Source organism: Tyto alba, unplaced genomic scaffold, assembly GCF_018691265.1.
Source record: "Tyto alba isolate M040663 unplaced genomic scaffold, T.alba_DEE_v4.0 Super-Scaffold_38, whole genome shotgun sequence".
Taxonomy (NCBI): Eukaryota; Metazoa; Chordata; class Aves; order Strigiformes; family Tytonidae; genus Tyto; species Tyto alba.
The window spans coordinates 9,423,162-9,445,114 of NW_024881313.1; the positions used below are offsets into that span (position 1 = coordinate 9,423,162).

General features: G+C 38.9%; 1 protein-coding gene across 1 annotated transcript; it reads right to left on the reverse strand.

Moving 5' to 3' along the window:
- Positions 1-2,509: 2,509 nt before the first annotated feature.
- On the reverse strand, positions 2,510-21,793 carry LRRC72 (leucine rich repeat containing 72). Its single transcript, XM_042801804.1, is given in 11 exon segments — positions 2,510-2,675; positions 4,249-4,276; positions 5,546-5,710; positions 7,719-7,808; positions 11,971-12,028; positions 12,030-12,061; positions 12,064-12,081; positions 13,556-13,637; positions 16,483-16,552; positions 20,003-20,076; positions 21,714-21,793. Coding segments are annotated over 11 exon segments (813 nt in total). The 5' UTR covers positions 21,744-21,793.
- Positions 21,794-21,953: the final 160 nt, after the last annotated feature.

The window sequence follows — 21,953 nt, forward strand, 5'->3', positions numbered from 1 at the left end:
TCTAAGAAGTTTTGATGGACTTTTCTCCATCAAAGATTATATATGTAAAATTAACTCATCTTCTCTGAGCCCATTTATATGCTCAAAAAGATTACAAGAAGCCACGTTAAAATTCTTAAACAGTTACTCCTGCAAAATGTGTATTGTATTTTAAAAATATATCTTGGGGGAAAAATGTTAAATTAGTTGTTAAAAAAGATTCTGTAATAAAATTCTTTATGTTGAAACATTGCACTGCAGCATTCTCTGAGCAGAAAGCTGAAACAATTCTTCACTTTAATTTTTCCTTAGTCAGAAGAAGACAGGTGCAAAAAAATACTCCATGCCAGAAATACTGGGCCTTTAATTTGATCCAAAAATTTGAAATCAGTTAAATTTGCTCGGAAATTGCATTGTTTACTAGCTTAGTCTATCTCCAAGTGGAATACATTCTGCTTTCAGAGAAAATCTTAAACTCAGCCTTTTCCATGTCTACTATGACAAAGTCTGCAGATTCTGGGGTTCTGAAATTGCTGCTATGAAATGATTACATCATAGATCCCGTCTGTGAGCAGAGCCAGCTGTCAGAGTTCAGAAGACTCAAGATGAGCTAGGGATTACACCGACTAAATCCTTACGGAGAGTTACTGCGAGAGGACCTCTTTAAGAAAACATATTAGCCGAGGCTTAGTTTGGTCTAGCTTTTCTGTAGGCTGATTCAATTTGAGACATTAAGTATTCTTGAAACCTGATCGAAACCAAGGTGATGATCTACCTTTTAAACCGCAAAGATGAGGCTAATTTAAGGGCATTTACAAAATGCATGGAGCTTTGAGCAAGAAAAATAGGGAAGTTGAAATCAAAAAGGAAAGAATCCAACATCAATACATCAAAGAGGCAAAAGGAATTAGGAGAGTTAGCAAAAATAAAGTCCCGTATGTGGGATGGAGTAATCCCAAGCAGCGGTGCGGAGTGGGGTCTGTCTGGGTGTGCTGGAAGGGGCCTGGGGCTCCCGGCGGGCAGGAACCTCACCCCGAGCCAGCAGGAGGGCCTGGCAGCACTGAAGGTAAATGGGGCCGGGCACCAGGGAAGGCCATAGCACAGCCCACAGATCAAAGGTGTGATGAGGCCACGTCACTTGGCAGGTGCTGGGCCACATCTGGGATGCTGTGTCTCAGTCCTCAGTTCAAAGGAGACATGAAAAAATGAGGTGTCCAGCAAGACAGCCACCATAATCAGCAGGTTGGAGGAATTCAGTTTGTTCAGCCCAGAGAAAAGGAGACTCGGGGAGATCTAATCACAGTCTTTACAATACCTGGAGGTAGTTACAGACAAGATGGGGGATGCACAGTGATAGGACAATGGCCAACAGGCACAAGGTACCGCAGGTGAAATTCCATCTGACCATAAGGAAAATGCTCTCGAGTGCAACTAAGCACTGAAACAGATTGCCAAGATGTGGTGGTACCTCCCTCGCTGGAAACATTTGACTCACCTTGACAGGGCAGTGGGTAACCTAATCTCAGACCTGCTTCCAACAGGAAGGTTGGACTAAGCTCCAGAGGTCCCTGCCAACGTCGGCTGTCCTGTGACTCCGTGCTACTAACTTAGGAGAGAAAGAAGGAACTCGGAAGACAAGCCACAGGCTACAGAAGGGCTTTCAGACGTCAGACAGCATTGACGCTAAGCCTTTGGCGGAATGGAGGAAGAGAGATGTGAGGAAATGTGTTCTTTTCCATCTACAAGCACATCTCCCACTAGCTTCCGTAGTGGGAACGGGCTTTAGAAACCAAAGGTGTCGGGCGTAGCGCGACAGCACTGTGTGACCCCTCTGGTTAGAAAAGCGTGCGCTAAAACCGGGCGGGGGGCCTGGGGCAGCGCACTGTGCACGGCACGCGCGCCTCTCCAGAAGGACCAGGGGGCAGAGGCCCGCCTGCACCCTGGGAGAGCAGCAGCAGCCGCAGGCCAGAGCTAGGCATCAGCACGCTGAAGAGCTCCTGGTTCCACCGGACTGAGACTGGATGAGTACAGCCCGAAAACTAAGAGGTTTCAGCGCATTCGTGCAGCACACAAGTTCGCAAATGGAAACTTTAATCCCTCTCAGAAATGAGAAAAGCTTAACGGTTGCTTTCTCACATCTTTATTTTGATGGAGGAAGGCAAATTACTGCTAGTGAACACAGTAAGTCTAATTCTCCAGTAGAAACTATAAAGAATGGAATTATTTATCCTTAACGTCTTAAAAATTAACTTGCAGTTTAGCTTTAAGAATCTCTGATAACAGAAGTATGGTGAGAATTGCATTTCAAGCAACTTTTATTGTAATATTGCCATTATTTATCTTAATTTCTTCACTCCATATTACATCTCTGATGACAGAAGGAATGTTACACTAATGCTTCTTTCGCTGGAAGTTCATTTAGTTAAATGCATGTTTCAGTGTACTTGTTTTATAGAGACATTAACTTACTTAAGGGTCTTATCTCCACACTAGAGAGAGGAATCGTTGTTTTTCTTAAGGAAGAGAGCGCTCATCTAAATTAAACTGTCAGCTTCTCATGGGGTTCTTCTGCTTTGTTTTCAAGCCGTCTTTCTTGACAGGTGGCTACTCTGTTCCAGTCAACGGAGGAAAATTCCATTAGAGATCTCGTCATCACCCGCAGTAAAACGGCATCTTCGGGGCTCTCGAGTGGCACTCTGCAAAAAGGGCAAAGCAAATGTGCGTGATCTGAATGTTTCCAAACTACTTTGGAGCTAATTTACTACATGTACTCTGTGTAGGATGTTGGAAGTCATGGTGACACTAACAGTGAGGAATTGAAAATTTTACATTTTTGGAAGGTTTCCTTCTTTTACCAAATTTAAGCAAGCAAAACAAAGTGAGAAAAGGTCAGAATCACAGGATTCTAAGGGAAAAAAAAATCATGGTATGAATTATTTAAAATACATATATAGTGGACTTAAAAATGTTATTTTGTTTTCACTGCTTTTTTTTTCCACAAAAATTATAATTGTTGTATACTTTTAATGTTCCAATTCAATGGAAATAATAAAGCTAAATTGATTATTTCATAGCGATATGCTACCTATTAATGCAAATGCACATTTATTTCACCACGGATCTTTTAACTAGCCATTCTGCAAATATCCGTCCTCCAAGCTCTGAGTCTAGAACAGTGTGAGCTTGTGTTGTTCACGCATCCTGCCACAGCTGCAGTCGGAGAGAGAAGTGGCAGATGCACAACATCAGTGCGGAACTGAGAAGGGCTTCACGTTAGCCCAAACCCTTTTAACTGGGATAGATACAATATTAAAACCTGATCTTGTAAGAATTTACTTCTTAAAGACATACCTGCAGTAACGCCCAACGGATATAAACCACTGGACTGTCTCCATCGAGTATAACACACTTGGTCACGAAAAAGCACCCTGCAGTGCCTGAGCACCTACGTAGGTAAGATGGAGAGGAGGCTGTGCAGCCACTCTATCAGTGAGGACAGCTAACTCCCCTGAAAGCAGGTAAGTATTAACTTTTGAACATAAATCAGCTTGATTGTAAAGAGTGAATGAATAGCTATATAAAATCAAATCGTTAAATGGTATCATCATATGTAGGCTTTTATTATTTCCTTTAATAAAATTTTAAAATATTTTCACATGTTAAGCTAGAAAGTAAAAACAAGCTTGATATCTGGTTTGTAAATTTACAAAGGTGGCATCTAAAATGTCATCACATTAAAATGCAACCTTTAGGTTGCCTCAATCCAGACACAGAGGTAACAGAGATAAGTTTTACGTTTATTTCTACGATTATGAAACCAAACAGAATAAAAATAACATCAAGTAAAGACTAAAAAAGTTTCATTCGACAAGTCATAATATTTTCCAGAGAGCATGTATTTTTGAACAGCCAGTCAGAAGAAAGTTTTCTAGGCCATAATATAGACCAGCTATGCTGATGCTGTAATACTTAAAGCATGCTTTTCCTAGTGATCAGTATTTGATCTTATAAATAAATAGCATTTTTATATACCCATTTCCAAATGTGGAATACCTTTCAATGTTAAATTTCAGACAGCAGTGGATAAGTTGTCTCATCAGAATAGTGTAGAGTTGCAATTATGCTAAATACAAAGCCCAGAAATTTTTTCAAAAGCTCGTTTTCACTGGACGTTTTCTCTGGTTAGGGTATTTTTTAGGCACAAGAATAGGAAATTAAGCAAACGCTTCAGAGATGCAAAATGAAAAAAAAATTTAAAAAAAAATTTACTTATTTGTGTGATTTCCAAATTTACAACCTATAAGAAAAAGTTCAAATTAAGACATTAATGGCGGTGCAGCATGTTGCTTCGTTGATGATTACCGTCCTGATCCTAAATTACTTGTTCAAATGAACTGAAAACCAGCAGATGATTTGAAATGTTCATCATATTTTATTAAAGTACTGTGGAAACAAGTTGGGGTTTTTCTTTAGTTTATGTAGTTCTTGTATTTTATTTCCCATAGACATACATTTCTATGCATTTTTTTTTTCTTTCACAAAAAAAATGATGCCACTACCTATATGTGTGAATGATTGCATGGTAGAGATAAAGACAATTGTATGCCTAGTTTGATAATCATCAACAAAACAAATAAATTATTAAATATGATTAAACTATCCTTTTTTTCCTAATCTTTTCCTTTTATCCTTTTTTTTTTTAACCTTTATTGTCAAATACACTGCTTTAAGGTTTACTACTGTGACGCATACATTAAAAAAAAAAAAAAAAGAAGCAGGTAATTTATTACTGTTCCAAACTTCATCTACACTACTGTTTACAATGCTACCGTGTCAGTCATCTATGCACAATATTGTTTTTCTTATCTTTAAAACACCAAAAAAGCAGATGAGATTGTGTGGGATTTCAGGGTTTGTTCTGGATTGTCATATGGTACAAGTCACAAGGCTCCAGGCGGTATTCACCTGCCTTCTCGTGCTGGAATCATGGTCTTCCAGATCTGAATGTTTTAAGAACTCTAAAAATTACTTTATATGCTCTTGTAAGACATCATTAAAATATTCTCAACTTGGAAAGCATGGAATGGAATCTGCTGACAAAACTAGGTGAGATATGTAAAATTTAAAGCACTATTTAGAAGAAAATACTTTCTTCAAGAGGTTATTTTACAAGCGCACTAGAGGGCATCAAAACTCTATGATGCTGATCACTGCCTGAGACTCAGCCTAGAAGTGTATTGAGATATTTTTAATTAAATAAAACGAAAACTAAACTATCACAAGACACATATTGGAAAAAAATGAAATTTTGTTTGTTCAGCTTTCCTTAAAGACAATTCAGTCACTGCAGGGAGTGACTAGAACTTGCTTGCCACAATACTTAGTAGAAGGATTCATTTGTTGCCTGTTGCTGCTACTAGTACTTACTTTATGAAGCAATTTGGTTGGGCTTCTGATGCATTTGTACTTTCTTACTGAAACAAGTAACTTATCAGATGAATGAAAAGAACTTTCTCGAATCAAATCACCTAAAAATACATGCTCTTCCTTACAGTTTTATAAATACCTGAGGGCATCATCAGTCTTCTGGCTGGTTGAGTGCATCTGCCAGGCCCCGCTGCAGTCTCCAGGAGTGTATTTACTCTCTTTCCAAAAGCAATTGACTCCACAACACGAGACCTTTTGTGGTTATAAAGATGAAGTGCCGACTCCCTTTCTCTTTGTGTAACTGCTGTTAAAAGGGATATAAAAATTTTATTTTTTCTACCAACTTAAAAGGCTGGTATTATCTATCTGCATGCAGAAGGTGATTCACGTTTTTGTGCAAAGTTCTGTAACAGCAGCAGTGTAAATCTGCATAATTTCACAATGATTCAAAATGGGAACATGGAGTGATACTTCCTAAGGCTTTAGGGTAAAGTCCTGTCCAATAATTTTTTTTTTTTTCTTTTGGCTGCAGTAGGATCATACGTTTTAAACCAAGAAACTAGAAAGCAAGACTCTTCATACCACTTAAATGAGATCTACCGTGTAAGTCAGTACGGATTTGGAAGTTTCTCTGTGAATAGCAAAAGCAAGTCTTGGTTCAATTCCCATTGCTCAGATACAGAGAAAACCGTAGGAGTGCAATCAAATGAAAAGCCTCAAAATTTCCTGTTTTGTGCTTTCATTAAAAAATAATTTTAAACAATGAGTTTGAGTCCGTTAAGCTAAACAGGGGCTGTTAACTTCAATGATACGAACTGCACGCTGTCTAGTACTTCAGCTGTGGAACAGAAGTGAGCTAAAGGTTTGGAACAAGTAACTCTAGCAGCAGCATTTTGAATTCAGGGAAGTTTTAAAGTCTTGGTGGCTAGGGGACCAATTAGGAAGGAAATGCCTGGAGGTAGCAGAAGTGTGAGCACGTCTTGCGTAAAGGAGACACCCCGGACTACGCTGTGGTAATGTTCCACAGATGGTGAAGAACCTTTGTTATGTTAGAGAAATAGTTCACTAAATAGCAAGTCCAGGGTACAGCTTGATACAAATCAGTGCCTTAATCCAGGACTGATTACGGTATAACTGTATTTAGGAGATTAAGTCCAGGGAGTTTTACAGAAGTGCTTCTGGAGCTGTAAATGCAACACGTATTTTCCAGCACATTAAGCTTCAGTCATCACTCCCTAGTCAAAAATGATCATCGGTAAAACTGTCTGACAGACATGCTAAGCACACGTATAACCCAAGACCAAGAGACTGGAGGTACCGGTGCCAAACGGATGTGTAAGCAAGCGGCCACGTGCTCAGGTCCAGCAGCTCCTCCTCAACCCCTGGCACGGCCTGCAGCCCACCGCCGGCTTTTCTTTGGGACAGAGCCGCAGTCTGCCAGCACCTGCAGGTGTCCTGGGGCTGCCTTGCTCAAGTCCTGCCGCCTGATTCTCCTAGGCACCGGGAGCAGGTTTTCAAGATGACGTTGTTTGTCCTTGCTGCATTTTATAAGGTAGTTCTGGGGTAGGAATCAACACCTTCATCCGTGCGCTCCAGTAATTTTCAGCCCTCCTGCCGATCACACAGCTCTCCAAACACCAGAGACAAAAATCATCAAAGTTGATTTTCTGGGTCCACTGTGGCATCTTTATGAATTGGCTGATATATCATCTGGCTGTCCTTAAAACAATTTTGTGTCTGTTTTTTTGGAGTGTTGGTTTGTGGTTTTTTTTTTTTTGGTTTTCTTTTTTTTTTTTTTTTTTCCCGGTAGAATTCATAGTAGACAAGCTGTGAAAGACCTCTTGATGATTTATTAAGATTTACATTTCAAAGCTTGGTCAGCATGTAGTTCATCAAAAAATGCGCATATACATCTTTAAACTGTGCAGAAATATGTAGATAGCTGAGGATATATTATCCATACCTAAGTAAACACACTTACCCATGTGAATAGACCAGTTTGAATGCACGAGTGTAGGTACATGTTTCTAAACACAGGCTTTTAGCTCTTACCCACTACAAGATAAACATACACAGTTTAAAAGGCAAAAAGACAGAAATCAAAAGCATTTGGCAAAGTAAACTGTTTATGCCATGCAAACTCTATTTGCTTAGGAAATCTTGCACAAAATGGGTTTCTGTTCATTAGATCTTTTGCTGTATCAACAAATGTGTGTAAAAGAACAGGCAAGATTAATTCACCTATTTTTCCAAACTAATAAAAATCAAAAGCAATTGTCAATGCTTTGTGAGAAGAGGAAAGCAACCCTTACGCTTCCTGTCAAGGAGCTGTACTGAAGGAAGGAGGTATATCACATAAAGCCGGTGGTCGGGGTCTTCTGCCAGAGGGTTATGGAATAGGTCTGCAAAATGTATACAGAAAAAAACAAACAACATAACAAAAAAACAAGCCCAGCAAAAGAAAAACAACTTAGCAAGGCAGCAAAATTAAAGATCACTAGTAGCCAAAGATTTTGCTCAAATATTATCAAACTCAAATTGTTCTTATGCTGGGTGAACAAAGCACAGTCTCTTTACACATGCAAAATTACTCAACTGAGCACAGACTGCAGGAATTGGCTTATTGCAGAGTATCCAAAATACCACAGGCAAGAACTGAGTAAAGGTGCCATCACGCGCTCCAAACCTTTGAAGTTTTTCTTCTATTTTTTATGATACACAGACAAAACCACTAAGTGTTTGCCTTTGATTTCCCTATGTATTGTTAGGTGATGCCTATTTTAAATAATAGTAGATTTTTAGGTGTGACAGCTTAAAGGTAAGACACAAAATTTGTAGGGGGAGAGAGTTATTAAAACCAGATGAGCTCTAGGACACCTAGAGCTTTATCACAGCTGATATAAAGCTTTTATCCCATATATTGTATTCATAGATAAAATGTAAATACCCAGTCTTCTGATATTCTGACAGATTTAGACTTCGAAAACTCAAGAAACTTAAAGAGTAAAATGTTTAAAAGGACCCAAGTTCCTGAGAACCTGGATCCCACTGACTTTCATTGAGACTTGTGGTACTAAGCTCCAAAAGCCCATTAGCAATTTGACTAAAATATTTACATTCAGGTTTGCTAAATAACAGAATGTTACCTGAATAACAGAACCTTTGCAACACAGAGATGGGGATCAGTCCCGTGCTGCTGCTTTGCCAGATGTGAAACATCTGCCTAGCTGACATGCCAGATCAGTTTGTTTCATGAGAGTGATAACTGAGGTTAATTAAAATATAAACTGGCTCATTCCCAGATCAGCTAACAAACAAACAAGTGTTGTTGGGTGAGGTTTTTTTCTAAATGAAAAACATAGTAATGCCATTTTTCTCCTTAGACAAGTGCTCTTCTTCTGAGACAGTAGAAATAATCATGAGGCTGCTACCTTGAGATCAGAGAATAGAAAAAAAAAACATCTTAGAGTAATAATTTTGGCAACTTCTATCAAAGTCTACACTGGTCTGTTTTTCTCTTTTTGAGGAGAGGCTGTGGCTAATATTCACTCTAGGGTAAAAAATCCTGTTACATATAATTTTAGCAGTAAGGGAGGGAAAGATTGTATCACAGAAGCAAAGAAGAGATACTAGAAGAGGAAAAAAGTCTGGAAATATTCCACATAGATTTGCAAACTACAAGATGCCTTTTCATGTTCTTCAGGACAAGTATGACTGCCAAAGAGGGCTCAGTGCTTGATGCAATTCAGCAGTTATTTTAAGGGCACAGTAAGGCTGCAATGGGCATTTGGTATCTCCAGCACAGAAAGCATCTGTTCATGTATCCAGAGCAGAACTTAAAATATTTTAATTCTTTAACAGATTTTTTAAAATCACTCTACTTAAAAGTAGTAAGAGACCCACAAGGTGGCAGCAGAAGAAAGTTCCATTTTTCATTAACAAAATAGTATATAGCTATTTTTTCTAGAAAGAGTTAATAAGAAAGAATATTAGGTGTGTATCTGCTAAGTCTGTTCTTGAGTCAGTATGTGATAGCATTCCAGAGAGAAAACTGTTTCAGAAAGATCTCTAAAAGCAGGTACGTTTGGTGGTGGAATGGAATGAAGACTCAAGAGAGATTTTTCCAAGGCACAAACCAGGGTCAATACTAAGTAGTTCTGAATCTGGATGCTACTTGGAGCACGTCCCTCCTCATCAGCACTGATCTGTAGGTTTATTTTAGAGTATATGAATTTTTCTACTGCTCATTCTTACAATAAATGCAACCATTGTATGGATCAAGATGGTCTTACTTTGCAAAACATCTGGGACCAATTCTTGCCTCTGCTATCTACTTTCTTGTCAAGGTCGAGCAATTTTACTTCTACAAATTAAGGATAATGCTTTCTTCCTCCACAGTTTTGTCTGTTTTCTCTATTTGGAGTGCAGGAAAACAGTGTGCCTATCCCACGTGGGGCAGAAAGGAACTACTGTGGTAGAAACATAGCAATGAACAAAAAGAATTTTCTGAGGTCTAGCAGCAAGATGTTATCAGCTGCCGATAATAAATCAGTTGAGGCAATTTACAGAGTACATAACAAAAATCTTGGAATCTGAGAGGGAGATGTGACCACAAAGTGAGCCCATAAAGAAACCCTCCATATCTCCTCAGAGGCTGCAGTTGTGAGCAACCCATCCAGTAAATCTTTAGAAGCTGAGTGTCTTCTCTAAACGCCTGATGAACAATGCTGTTATGCTACAAATCCAGTGCAGGGCAGTGGCTAAAAATCACAAGAGAGCCTTAAGGAAGAGAAATGAAACGTTTTGGCAGCTGGATGCTACTTCTGAAATGAACAATAACAGTGTATTAGACTACCCTGTTTTAATAGTTCTCATGTCCCCAAGAGCTACAAAATAACAACATGCTTCACCCATTTCACATTTCTTAATATTGCAAGGGGGGGTATAAATGATATAGTAATATGATACGTAGGATATTACCTTTAAAATTGACTTCGGTCATTTACTGCTGTAATTTACTTCAAATATGACAGTACATTTTATTAAACCAATAGAGTCCTGTTAATTTGAGAACTCATTATTATGAAGTCTCTTTGAAACAACCACAGTGACAATTTTTTCATGACTGCAAAGGTCAAAAATGACTGACTGTGAAGTTATGGTTACTATGTTTCTTCCACTGATTAGCATTCACGCTCATATCTTTGAAGTAAAGAACAAACTTTTTATCAGGGTACACTGGTATGTTCTACATATTGTTTGATAGGTTTCTTACACACTTGCTTTCCTACTGTGGTGGCCAGTTCAATACACACCCAGTTCTCACCATGCCTCTGTGACTGCTATTTAGAATAACTCAGCAGCACTTTAACTATCTGCTGTTTGTCTTTATTTCCCACAGACAGTTGCAACAAGTAAAACAAACTCTCCACGCTTGCTGAAGCTCCTTATTAATTTGTAGAGCTCTAACATTAAATTCAGGTGACTGCACCATTAATACATAGGATGTCTGTCCAGACTGGCTGATCACTTCAAACAACTGCATTCTTAAATTAACTATTTTTTCAATCTTGCCTATAATGAAAAAAAATCACAATAATTTGGCTGGCAGGTTGTCTTCCTAAACACTTGATTTGTTTGTTTAATTTTGGCCCAGTGTCAAGTTCAATTAAAGGTGTACTTTTCAAGCCGTATTTTCCTTTCCTGCAATCAGACATTCAGTTTTCTGAACACATAAGAAGGCACGGCTCGATGACATTCACCTCCATTAACTGTGTCACTAAGATGTGAAACTTCTTTCCTGTTTCCTCAGAGTACTGAGGGTTTGGCATAACCTGTGATGACATTCTTTTAGGAACCATGGAAAAGGCTGCTTACATTTTCACTTTCAATAGGTTAATAGCATGTAATCCTACTTTCCCTGGAGGGTACTTCTTACACTGTAAGTTAGTGGCGCCAACACTGTTTGTATAAATTAATTTCAAATTTCAGAGCCTATGCTACTTTCATTTCCAGCCAGTATATCAGAAAGCATGCTACTTAACAGGTATTGTGATAGTTAATATCTAAACTATATTTATCCTTAGACTCCAGAAACCCACAGTCTGCCAAAGAGATGCAGGAAGTAAGTTCTATGAGCAACAGAATTAATGAGCCAGGAATTAGGCTTCTATAACCTATCACTTACACTCTCAACAGCAATAACACCCACTTCTCAACTCCCTTCACCTCAGTGGTAGTCTCACTGTGCTCCCACGTTCCCTTACAGAAACGCAGCAGTAAACTGCTCTGACTGCATCGAAGCTACTCATTCAGGAGACTGGCTAGCCAGCAGCCAAAAAGTGTTAACTTTTGAACTCATTTGGCAGTTTTCTCTTAGTTGAGGTACTCTCTGTGGAATTTTCATGTCTTGGAGATCTCTTTCTTCTGTCAAATTTGGTTGAAATTGATAAATCAGCTTCAAAAGCTATTGGTAAATTATGCGGAAACAGACAAGAAATATCCTGTTAAGAAACACTAAAAAACTACTGCTTGCTGTTCTGCACAATAAAAATAAGGTATTACTTAGGGTCTGCAAGCTTGTAATTCCTTTCAATTCCTTCACTGTTTTGCCAAGTTTTTTTTAACTGGTTGTTGTAAAGCAACAGAATCTGTAATGCACGTGTTTCAGAGCACCTGAAATAAAATGAAAAATAATTAATTATTCTCACCATACTTTACTGCCTTGATTAAATAATTATTTTGTTATGATGCACACTGATTTTGATATTCTGGTTATCCACCTATGCCTGCCTTTTGGTAACACCTTGCATGAGATTAGTAAAAAAAAATTATCAGAGATTTGAATATTGATTTCATCTTTCTAGTCACATCCTTTGAACATATGCCTAACTTTTTTCATTCCAGTTCCTTACACTTCTCCCCATCACCCTTGCCTCAACAAATCAACATCAACTGCATCCTCTCTTCTTCCTCTCTTTCTTCCTCCTATATCCTAATAAGCTTTGATTAATTCATCTTCACTTCCTTTTACCCTGACCTAGTATTACCTTTGCCTCACAAACAATAGTATATCCTTAATACTACCTTTGCCTCACAAGCAGTAAGTGGCGAATTCCATAGAAAAGAGTTCATTTTCAAATAACTATTGACGCATTAAAAAGTTATTGCAAAATATTGTTGTGGCTGACCCAGACTATTTGTTCACACCCTCGCACCACATCAGGCTTAGACATCTCATTTTCCAAGTTCTATACAGTATTTCTCATCCCTATTTCTCTACCAATGATGCTTGTCCTTCTGTTTACCCATATTTTGTTATCTTCTCCATCGTCTCTTGTACTCATGTTTCTTTCCTCCAAACATTCATTTTTCTCAAAATCTCACAGAAATTAATCATTTCTCGTCCCAACACTTTATAGGGACAAAAACCAGTAAAATATTAACATTTAAAATGTCTAAAATATACACAAATTTATTATGCTTTGGCCTCTTCATCCACAAATTCACTAGTCTGGTACACCCACTTTAATCTACAAGAACAAGATAAACTGAAATAGAAATGTGAAACAGCTGCAATTTTACAATAAAACAATTTTGTAGTAACCTTGCAAAATAATTCTGACTATAAATGTAACTATATAATGAAGAAACTGCAGAACCTTAGTGACTACCTTACAAGTAGGACAACTTATTGATTTATTACCCTTTTATTTTCACGTTAAGTCTGTCAGCACCGCTATCAGTTTTTCATCATAAAAATACTAATGGCTCTCAAAAGGTACTTCTATCAACTTACAGAGTACCTGGTCAGCAAGAGGACTACAAATTACCTTGTAAAAAGAGCTTTGCATGTTATTTTTCAATATAAAATATGGTTAGGTAAGATCAAAAATATTTCACAAAATTGCCTGACATTAAAGTGAACAAAATTTCATCCCTTAGACCATAACAAGCATATCACATTATTGCCACTCAAGTATGCTGAAACAATTAAATCTCTAATAATTAACATGTATTGTTATACATACATAGGAGCTTTCAACCATTAAGTTACTTCCTGTCATCCACTTTTATAAATTTGAATGCCAACACACAGAAAATAAAATATAGGCTTCCACTCAACAATCTAAAAAGGGCAGATTGGTACCTGATATATCTGTCAGGTCATTATTGTTGAGGTAGAGTTCAGTCAAGCAATAGTTTTTGATCAAGAAAGTTAAATCTTGGATCTGAAATTAGAGTTAGAAAAACTGTTATATTCCAGTCTAAAATTAACTTTGGAGAAGTATAAACACAGCCTCTTGAAAACTGTCTAACTTTAGGTAGTTTCTTATATTTCTGCTTAAGACTCTTGGTTTAAGGACTCTCTTGACAGCTGAGCCTTCGTTACACATACTAACTACACATCAAATATACATAGTCCAGCCTTCCCTTTTTTTTTTTTTTTTTTAAACTACAAATGTAGTAACAGATTTCATTGAACTACTGGTCTTCATATTTTCTTTTCTATTCACATTTGAAATCTTTTTTATTGTAAGAACATTCTTGTAGGATGTAATAACTCCACGCTGATTTAAGAATACTCCTGAAATATAATCTTGGAATAAGCTCAGCATCTAGTTCTAAAATTATTTTTTCATCAGCAGCTCCAAAGAGCACATATTTATTCTAAATTTCCAAAAATTACATTTACTCAAATTTACAGAATCAATCACAATTTCAGAAAAAAAATGTATGTAAGGGTATACTCCCGACAAAGAGTCACTTTCAGTCTCTATGAAATCTCATCCTCTTGCTCGGAGGATCTCAGTTCTAATGCAAGGTAAAGTATATGCAATGGGATACCAAGCTGACCATTATAATGAGAACTGGGAGTACTAATGGTGCCTAAGTATTTATCCTACAGTTTAAATACAAGAACAAACAGAATTTTATTCCTGACACTACTTTGATTTCCGTGATGCAAAGTCATTTCTTAGAAGAGGAAATTATTCCAGTCCTTGGAAGGTGCTACTGATTTGAAAACAAATGTGCTTTGCTCTGTGCACTAACAGTATCTGAAAGTTGGAAGGGAGAGAATAAGAGAGAGGTTCTCCCATTCCTAAAGTTCCCTGAAATCCTCTGAGAAAAAAACACTTTAAAGTTCAAAATAATACCATTCTCTGAGTCTTGCTTCACCTCAGAAAAATCTGGTTCAGTGAAAACAGCAATATTCTACAAATAAAAAAATGCTATTCTTCACAGTGATTATTGTGCCTTGTATAGCATAAAGCCCACACATACCTATTGTATCTAGTGGTGTTCCTTTCTGTTTGTTTGGGATTTTTTAGGATCATCTGAAATTTTTTTTTTTTTTTGTGATAAAATTACTGTGATGCATTTTTAAGGAAAGAAAAGAAGATCTCAGAACTTCTGAGTTCAGAAAAATATGCTCCCCCTATTAGAACATTTAGCTGTGAATTCTCCTAAGAAAAGCCACTGAGTGGCTTCTCCCCACAAGTTATATAGAACAACAGAAGAATGATCTTTGTTACTGCTTAGGTAGAAACATGAGATCTGTGCAAAAAACAGATTTATCTTTTATGGTCAACAAGATCAGTTCTGTTTAGTCATCAGGCCATTTCTTCTTATTTTTTAGTGTCCTTCAGAAATACAAGGGAGAGCCTTATTACACCTGGGATTTTAGTTGCAATCTTGTAATGTATCCATATTTTTGCTTTTTTTGAAAATGGTTGAATAACCACAGGTCTTGCAATGAATTCAACATAAGATGTTATATAATTGATGTTAGCCTGGGGCAGCAGATATACATACACTCCTAAGTGACATGGAATGTAAATTTATTTTTTTCTGCTGCTCACAGAGCTACTTATTTACCTGAGCAAGAAATTCTGGTGTTTTAAGAATGTGAGCCCATTGTGGAAGTCATGTAAACTACTGTAAAATAAGATATTTAAAAGCAGGTTAAAAATTAATATTTTTTATCACTTTTCTTGCTCTTTAATTACCAGTGGCTAACGGTAAAGGTTTGGATTCAATTCAACCATTTAATAATGGTTGGCTATGTATTTGGAGATTTCTACATCAGATAATTCTATTGTCAAGTAGATGATTTTGTGTAAGACACAATGTGCTTAGACTTGGCTGAAATCTGTAGTGTCCGGAGATTTTGACAGCATTGTCTTAAAACCCCTGCAGGATATAAATACTATAATCTAGATTTTCAAAGATGGAGAAAGTAAGGCACGTGGTTTGTGTAACTGATTTAGGACCATACATTGCCCTGGAAACAAGAGAAATTATTGTGGCCCAACGTCATACTCTAATCACTTGCCTGGAAATATCTCTTAAATCAAACAAGTCCAGGTGACACAAGGGCCTGCGTAAGAGCAGAAGGTACCCCACCAACCCTAGCTCTGCAGAGCAACCTCCTATGCACAGGGAGAAGCACATCTGAAAGAATGATATGGCACTCTGGTGTGCATGAGGGCAGGAAGGAGTCTCACCTCAACCACCAGCCTGCCGGGAAATACACAGCACATGTCTGCAAGGGCATGAAAAAAGAGCTAAACTTTTCCTGCAGTCCACTCCTTTCCTGAAAAACTAGGAAGACCCAAAGTTCTGATAAGAAAACCTGACAGCCATTCCACCCCTCAGTCTGTTCCGAGAGCTGCCCGCTCTGGTGGGCAGGAGATACTTGCCATGAGCTACGCTGGAAACTCCAATCCCACATCTCAGTTATCAGTATGCTATCAGGCAATTTTGGCAATAACTTAGTTGTAAATATACTCAATTTTATTTTTTATTGCTAAGGTATCAGCACAAAATCTTAGCTTCTTAAATAAACAAAATTTATAAATGTGATGTGAATCTAAAGGAAAAATGTATCAGCTCATACTCTGTGATGTAAAACAAGATACTGTTTCTTCAAAACTGTCACATTTGAATCAGTGAAATTTGTCTGGAAATTAATTAGATTAACAATTATGAAATACTTTATGTTACAAAAATTACAAAATAATAAGCAGGGAGTATAGATGCATTGTTCTGCTCTTTAAAGGAATACCTTATTACCTTATTGTTGTTAATCCACAAGTACCTTAGCCTATGAAGCTGTGATAGACCTGGGATACTTCTTAGTCCTCTGGTGGAATAAAAAGAAAAAAAGAGTAACAAATTTCTTAACATTAATGGTGCTTAATCACTTTATAAACAATTTTTTAATAAATAATATTGTACAAGTGCTACAAAGCCACACTTCTGTAGAAATCATAGCAGAGAAAGATGCAAAGAATAAGATGGCAGAGACAGTGTAAGCATTCTACACACCTGAAAGCATAACAAAGCAACAGGTGGTAAAGAAATGGGAACAAACTAAGTGATAAATTATTTTTTTTTCCATAACAGCATTTACTTATTTTCCCAGGGACTGTGAGTCCCATGTACTTTGCAGTTTGTAGAAATTCTGCTCAGAACACCAGAGACGTTTGGCATCCTGAGGAAACAAACCTAAAAGGAAAATTGTTTTGAAGATGCAGTGTGGATTGTTCAGTCACGGTGCAAGAGAAGCAGCAGAAGACAGGCACCAGGCACATCAATGTACATTTCTTACTATTTTTCGTATTAGTGTATATTGTGAAATTTTTTGCCTTTTTTTTTTCTCCTCTCCTGCCCTCATTTAAACTTAGTATTTACTCATACTCACTAGCAGTCTTGTTTTAAATCAAACTGCACAGCCACTGAGGCTGGAACTATCTCCTCTTGTGCTCGTAGGGTTTTTTGTTTAATTGTGTATCTAGCACTTTGAGCTCACTAGTGTACTATAAATAACAAATTACCTACTAGCCAGAGAATATTAGTGAGCTGCCAAGTAACTTACACTAATTGCTCCTCCTTGTTTTTCATTGCTTTAAATAAATGTTCTTGATTTCCACTGGAATAATTATGGATGACCTTTACATGGCAAATTTTAATTGACATAATAAAAGTTTCATCATAGATTTTAACATATTGCAAGATTAGGGACAGTGTTTCAGAAGGAACTAACAGGATTGATAAAAATTAACCTTCCATCGTCAGCCTAAAATGATCTGCTTGTTTTCCAACTGTGAAGCCCAGTCTCTAGTTTCCCATGTGACTGGTTTTTTTCAACAAACCCTCCAGATACAAAGGGGGAGCAGACACTTCTGATCTTGCATTTAAAAAAAAAAAAAAAAATAACCTGTCAAGAGCAAACCCTTCAAAGTTGAGGTGCTGTACTTTAATTCTCCTGTATTTCTGAAAACCAGACTATCCCATGCTGCTACTTTGTTAAACTGTTTATCTGGCTTCCTCAAATAATCGGTAAAAATGAACCATGCAAATATGTCTTTATGTGTCTAGTGTCACAAGTAACCAGAAAATACATTACTGCAGGTAGTAAGCACAAGCAGATGAGTGTTGACAGGACATACAGAGATCTTACAGAGCTACCATCTAATTCTTCTGTATAATTCTACTTGTACATCCCTGAACTACTTTTCAGGTATCAAGGCCAAAATTTCCCTCATATTCTTTGTCACTGCCATTCTATACCTAGTTTACAGGTTTACATTTTAATTGGCTTTACGCCCTCTCTAGTAACAGCCTCGTCTTGACTATCTCTGTTGTGGGTTTGTTTGGGTTTTTGTTTTGTTTTCGTTATTTTTTTTTTAATTGGTATTAAGGCATTTCATTTGCCCCAGGTAGAGATTAATTCCTCCAACATTTTAAAAGAGCCTGTCCTTTTCTGTATGCCTTCCAGACTTTGCATGTCTCTTACAAACTGATCTTTTTTGGCCTGCAGCACTCTTTTCCTACCTACTGCTAAGTTAATCAGTTTTCCTAGGATGACAGCTTTCAGTGCCCAGAAGTACATATTTCCATGTCCCTTTAATAGTAGTGGCTTAAAACTATAAACTCATTCCCTCTTATTTGACTGACTTTAATTTTTATTTTTTCATTTTCTTTTTTTCAGCCAGCAGAAAATTATGTCAAACCAACAGTTAAGGAGACATGATCTGATACTGAGATTGGGTGAGGTTCATATAAATTGGTATAGAATAAAACGAATTCACTTCTGTCCAAACATCAAAGAAACCAGCTTGCATCACCTTTCTCAAAATAGTTTAATGGGAAGACAGATCACTTCTACATCTGCCATGTGAAGATTTATTTTTATTCCACACCAAAAAATATTTCAGAGCCAGTAAGGACACACATTTAAGTATTTAAAATCAGAAAATGTGCCTATTAAGACTGTATACACAGTCTTAATTCTTTTACACATACACATAATAATTTTCTTGTATTGTTTAGAAAACATATATGTACCTTGTAATTTTTTTATTATTTAAATGTTTCTCTTAGATTTTATCTCTGTTTTCATCTTTCTAAAAGACATATTTTAATTATTTTAACAGTAACTATATGTTTAACATTTTCTTTTCACAAAGCATCAAACACTTTCTTGGTGTAAATCAAGGAGATATGCCAAGGAATATAAAGATACTAGTGGGCACACTTGATTTCCAAGACCACATGATCTCCACTAAAAACTGACCAGACATCACTGAAGCCCCTTAACACTTTTTTTTTTTTTTTGTATTCATAGGACCTAGAGACCTTGAAAACCTTGTCCCTGAATTATGAAACTACATTAGTTCTTTATACATGCATCAACCGTACAAACGGTAGATGCAGTTGTGAGGCTGCAGACAGGTATGCAACACTTGGAATTATGCCCTGGCCAGAAATTCAAAGTATGTTTTCCAAAAACTTTGAAGTATGCCCTGTCACGTACCCATCTTTCTATGGTAGCTTCTCAGCATGTTCATCCTACAACATACACCTCTATCAACCTAGATCACCCACAGGTTCATGAAAGCTTTGCCTTCCTTCACTTAGCACGGTTTCTCCTCCTCATCTGCCCTACATCTTAAGCTGTTTCATAAAGCTCTTAGAGGAGATCAGTTCTCTGATCAGTACTGCCAGACCCAAACAAGTCCTCTTGTACTTGTACTCCATGTTGCCCTGCCCTCCCCTGAATTCTTAACAGTAGAGGTGCAGGTAATTTCAAAGGTGCTACCAATGAGTTTTACTGTTGCAATAACAGATTTCTTCAGGGAGGTCAGAAATTTGGCAGTTTGTAGACTGGGCAGGTCCTATGTTTTTTTCTTTTGCCTTCGTGATACTCTTTCCACCCAGCCTTACAAGCCAGTTAGAACAAGCAGAAATCAGCCCATTAAGCCTCACTCCTCTGCTCCCTGTGGTAGAGGTTCATGCACAACTCTGTGAACTTACAGACCCTCGAGCAATTCTAGATTGCTGGAGAAGGATTGTGCACCTAGGGCTGAGGCAGTTAACTCTAAGTATACTCTGCTGTGTATGTGTCAGTATATCTTTACCATTTCTTCCTTCACAACATGTATGGACTAGGTATAAATATGATTTACTGACATTTCACATATAAGTGATGTTCAGAGAGTACCTAAAACAGAAAGCACTATGAAAGGTTACCATTTACCGTGTACTCTACCTCTAGTAAAAGACAAACTCAGAAACATATTTTACTTACTGTCCAGCCAGATACAAAACTAAGACATCCACATTCTTCTTAAAGCCACAGATCTTCAGCTGTTTTTCTACTGCCTGACAGTATACAGCACATTTGTCAGCATAATATACCGCATAATTATAAATTCATTACATAACACATACATATTCAGTGTCTAAATTAATATGCACACCAAAATAAATATATGCATCACAGCACTTTGCAAACCATAACATAGTCTGAGAGGAAGAGATATTAAATTAGCAGTCTCTACTTTAAATTGATAAAGTATTCCAACAATTATGTCACACACATTTTATTTTCCTGTGGAGATTCATAGTTTGTAGACATGAAGTGAAAAAGTAATGTATGTTGACTGGAGAATGGGCTTCTCAGTCAGGTCAGCCAACCCAGTACAGGTGATTAACAAGAAAACTGCTTACCTTGCAATACAGTTGCAACTTTATTTTACGCAATTTTACTTTCTGCACACAACATTCTAAAATTATGCATCTAGAAAACTCTGCTTGTACATTTAATGTTGAAAAATACACAATTTTGATTTTCAGAGTATACTACTGATGTGCTAGAATTTGTAAAAGCAACAAATCCTAGTAACATAAGGATTATGGATCTCAGTTACTAGTAGTTGATAAAAAGTAAAACTTGTATCAGAAAAAAAAAAAAAAAAAAAGGGTTTACTACAGGAGTCATTATGACCAACATCATTAAGATAGCTGTTGCTTAAAACACAAAAACTGTTGCAACTTCACAAACACAAAACGGCTTGGAAGCGCCGATGGGCATGCCTACAGCAGCCTGTACTGGCTGCACAATCACTCCAGCCCGTCCCGGGCCCGCTGAACATACACAAAATAACTGGGGGTGCACTTGCAAACGTGCTGGACCTGTGGCACCTTCCGAACCGAGCACGCTCGGCGCTGGCCGGCCGTGCAGCCCACACGCTTGTCGCTTGTGCCGCACCGCTGGTGTTGGGACAGCGGCCATTCGCCCGGGAACCCGAGCCGGTCAGCAGCCTGACTGCAGCGGTCAGGCAGGGGAAAAAAAACTGGGACAAATGGCCTGGTTTTCTTTCAACGCAGGCAAAATCTGCAGATGGAAGAAGAAGCGCCATCTGGAGAAGAGGAGCTGTGCTCTCAACCCCACGCGCGTTGATGTCCGTCCCCGGGGCTGTGGAAGGTGCAGGGCTGCCAGACCCACCAACGGGGAATGCACACCTACTCCAGAGAACAGAAATCTCAAGGGATTGCGATCGACGGCCAAGTAGATCGCGCCCCAAGATCTCTACTCCTCAACCTCCATCACACGAGCTCTCACCCTCACCCCGCCCCGGCAGCCCCTTTCCCTGTCACTCCCGGCTCCCCGCCACAACGCCCCGCGGCCGCTGCCGCGGAGCTCAGGTGCGCGCCTGCACTCGGCCAAATCTGCCCCGGGAGGAGCCGGCTGTGGCGCAGGGGTTGGGGCCGGCCCCTTCAGAGGAGCCGAGCCGCCGGCTGCCGCCCCGGGGCGGGCGGGAGGCAGCCCGCCTGGCCAGGGCGAGCGGGGGAGGCTCGCTCCTTCCGCCGCACGCCTTCACTTGGTATGCGGCACCGGGCCGGCCCCGGCCCGGCGGAGCGAGGGGGCGAAGCCGGCGCCGCCCGCCTGAGGGGACGAGGGGCCGCGCCGGGGGCGGCCGCCGTTGGGGGCGGGAGGAGGCCGCCCCCCGGCTCACCTGCCCGCCGGCGCTGGCGGCCGCCGCCATTTTGGAGTCCCGTTCCTAGGCAGCCACGGGGCAGGGGCCGGAGCTGCGGGGGTGGCAGAGGGTGGTCTGGCGCGGCGAGGACAGCACCGGCCCGGCGCTCCCTTAGGAACGGCGGCACGGCTCTAACACCGGCCCGGGAGCCGGAGCCGCTGCTGGGCAGCCCGAACCTGGGCGTTAATTAAGACAGGGCTTCGTGTCGGGTCGGGGGAA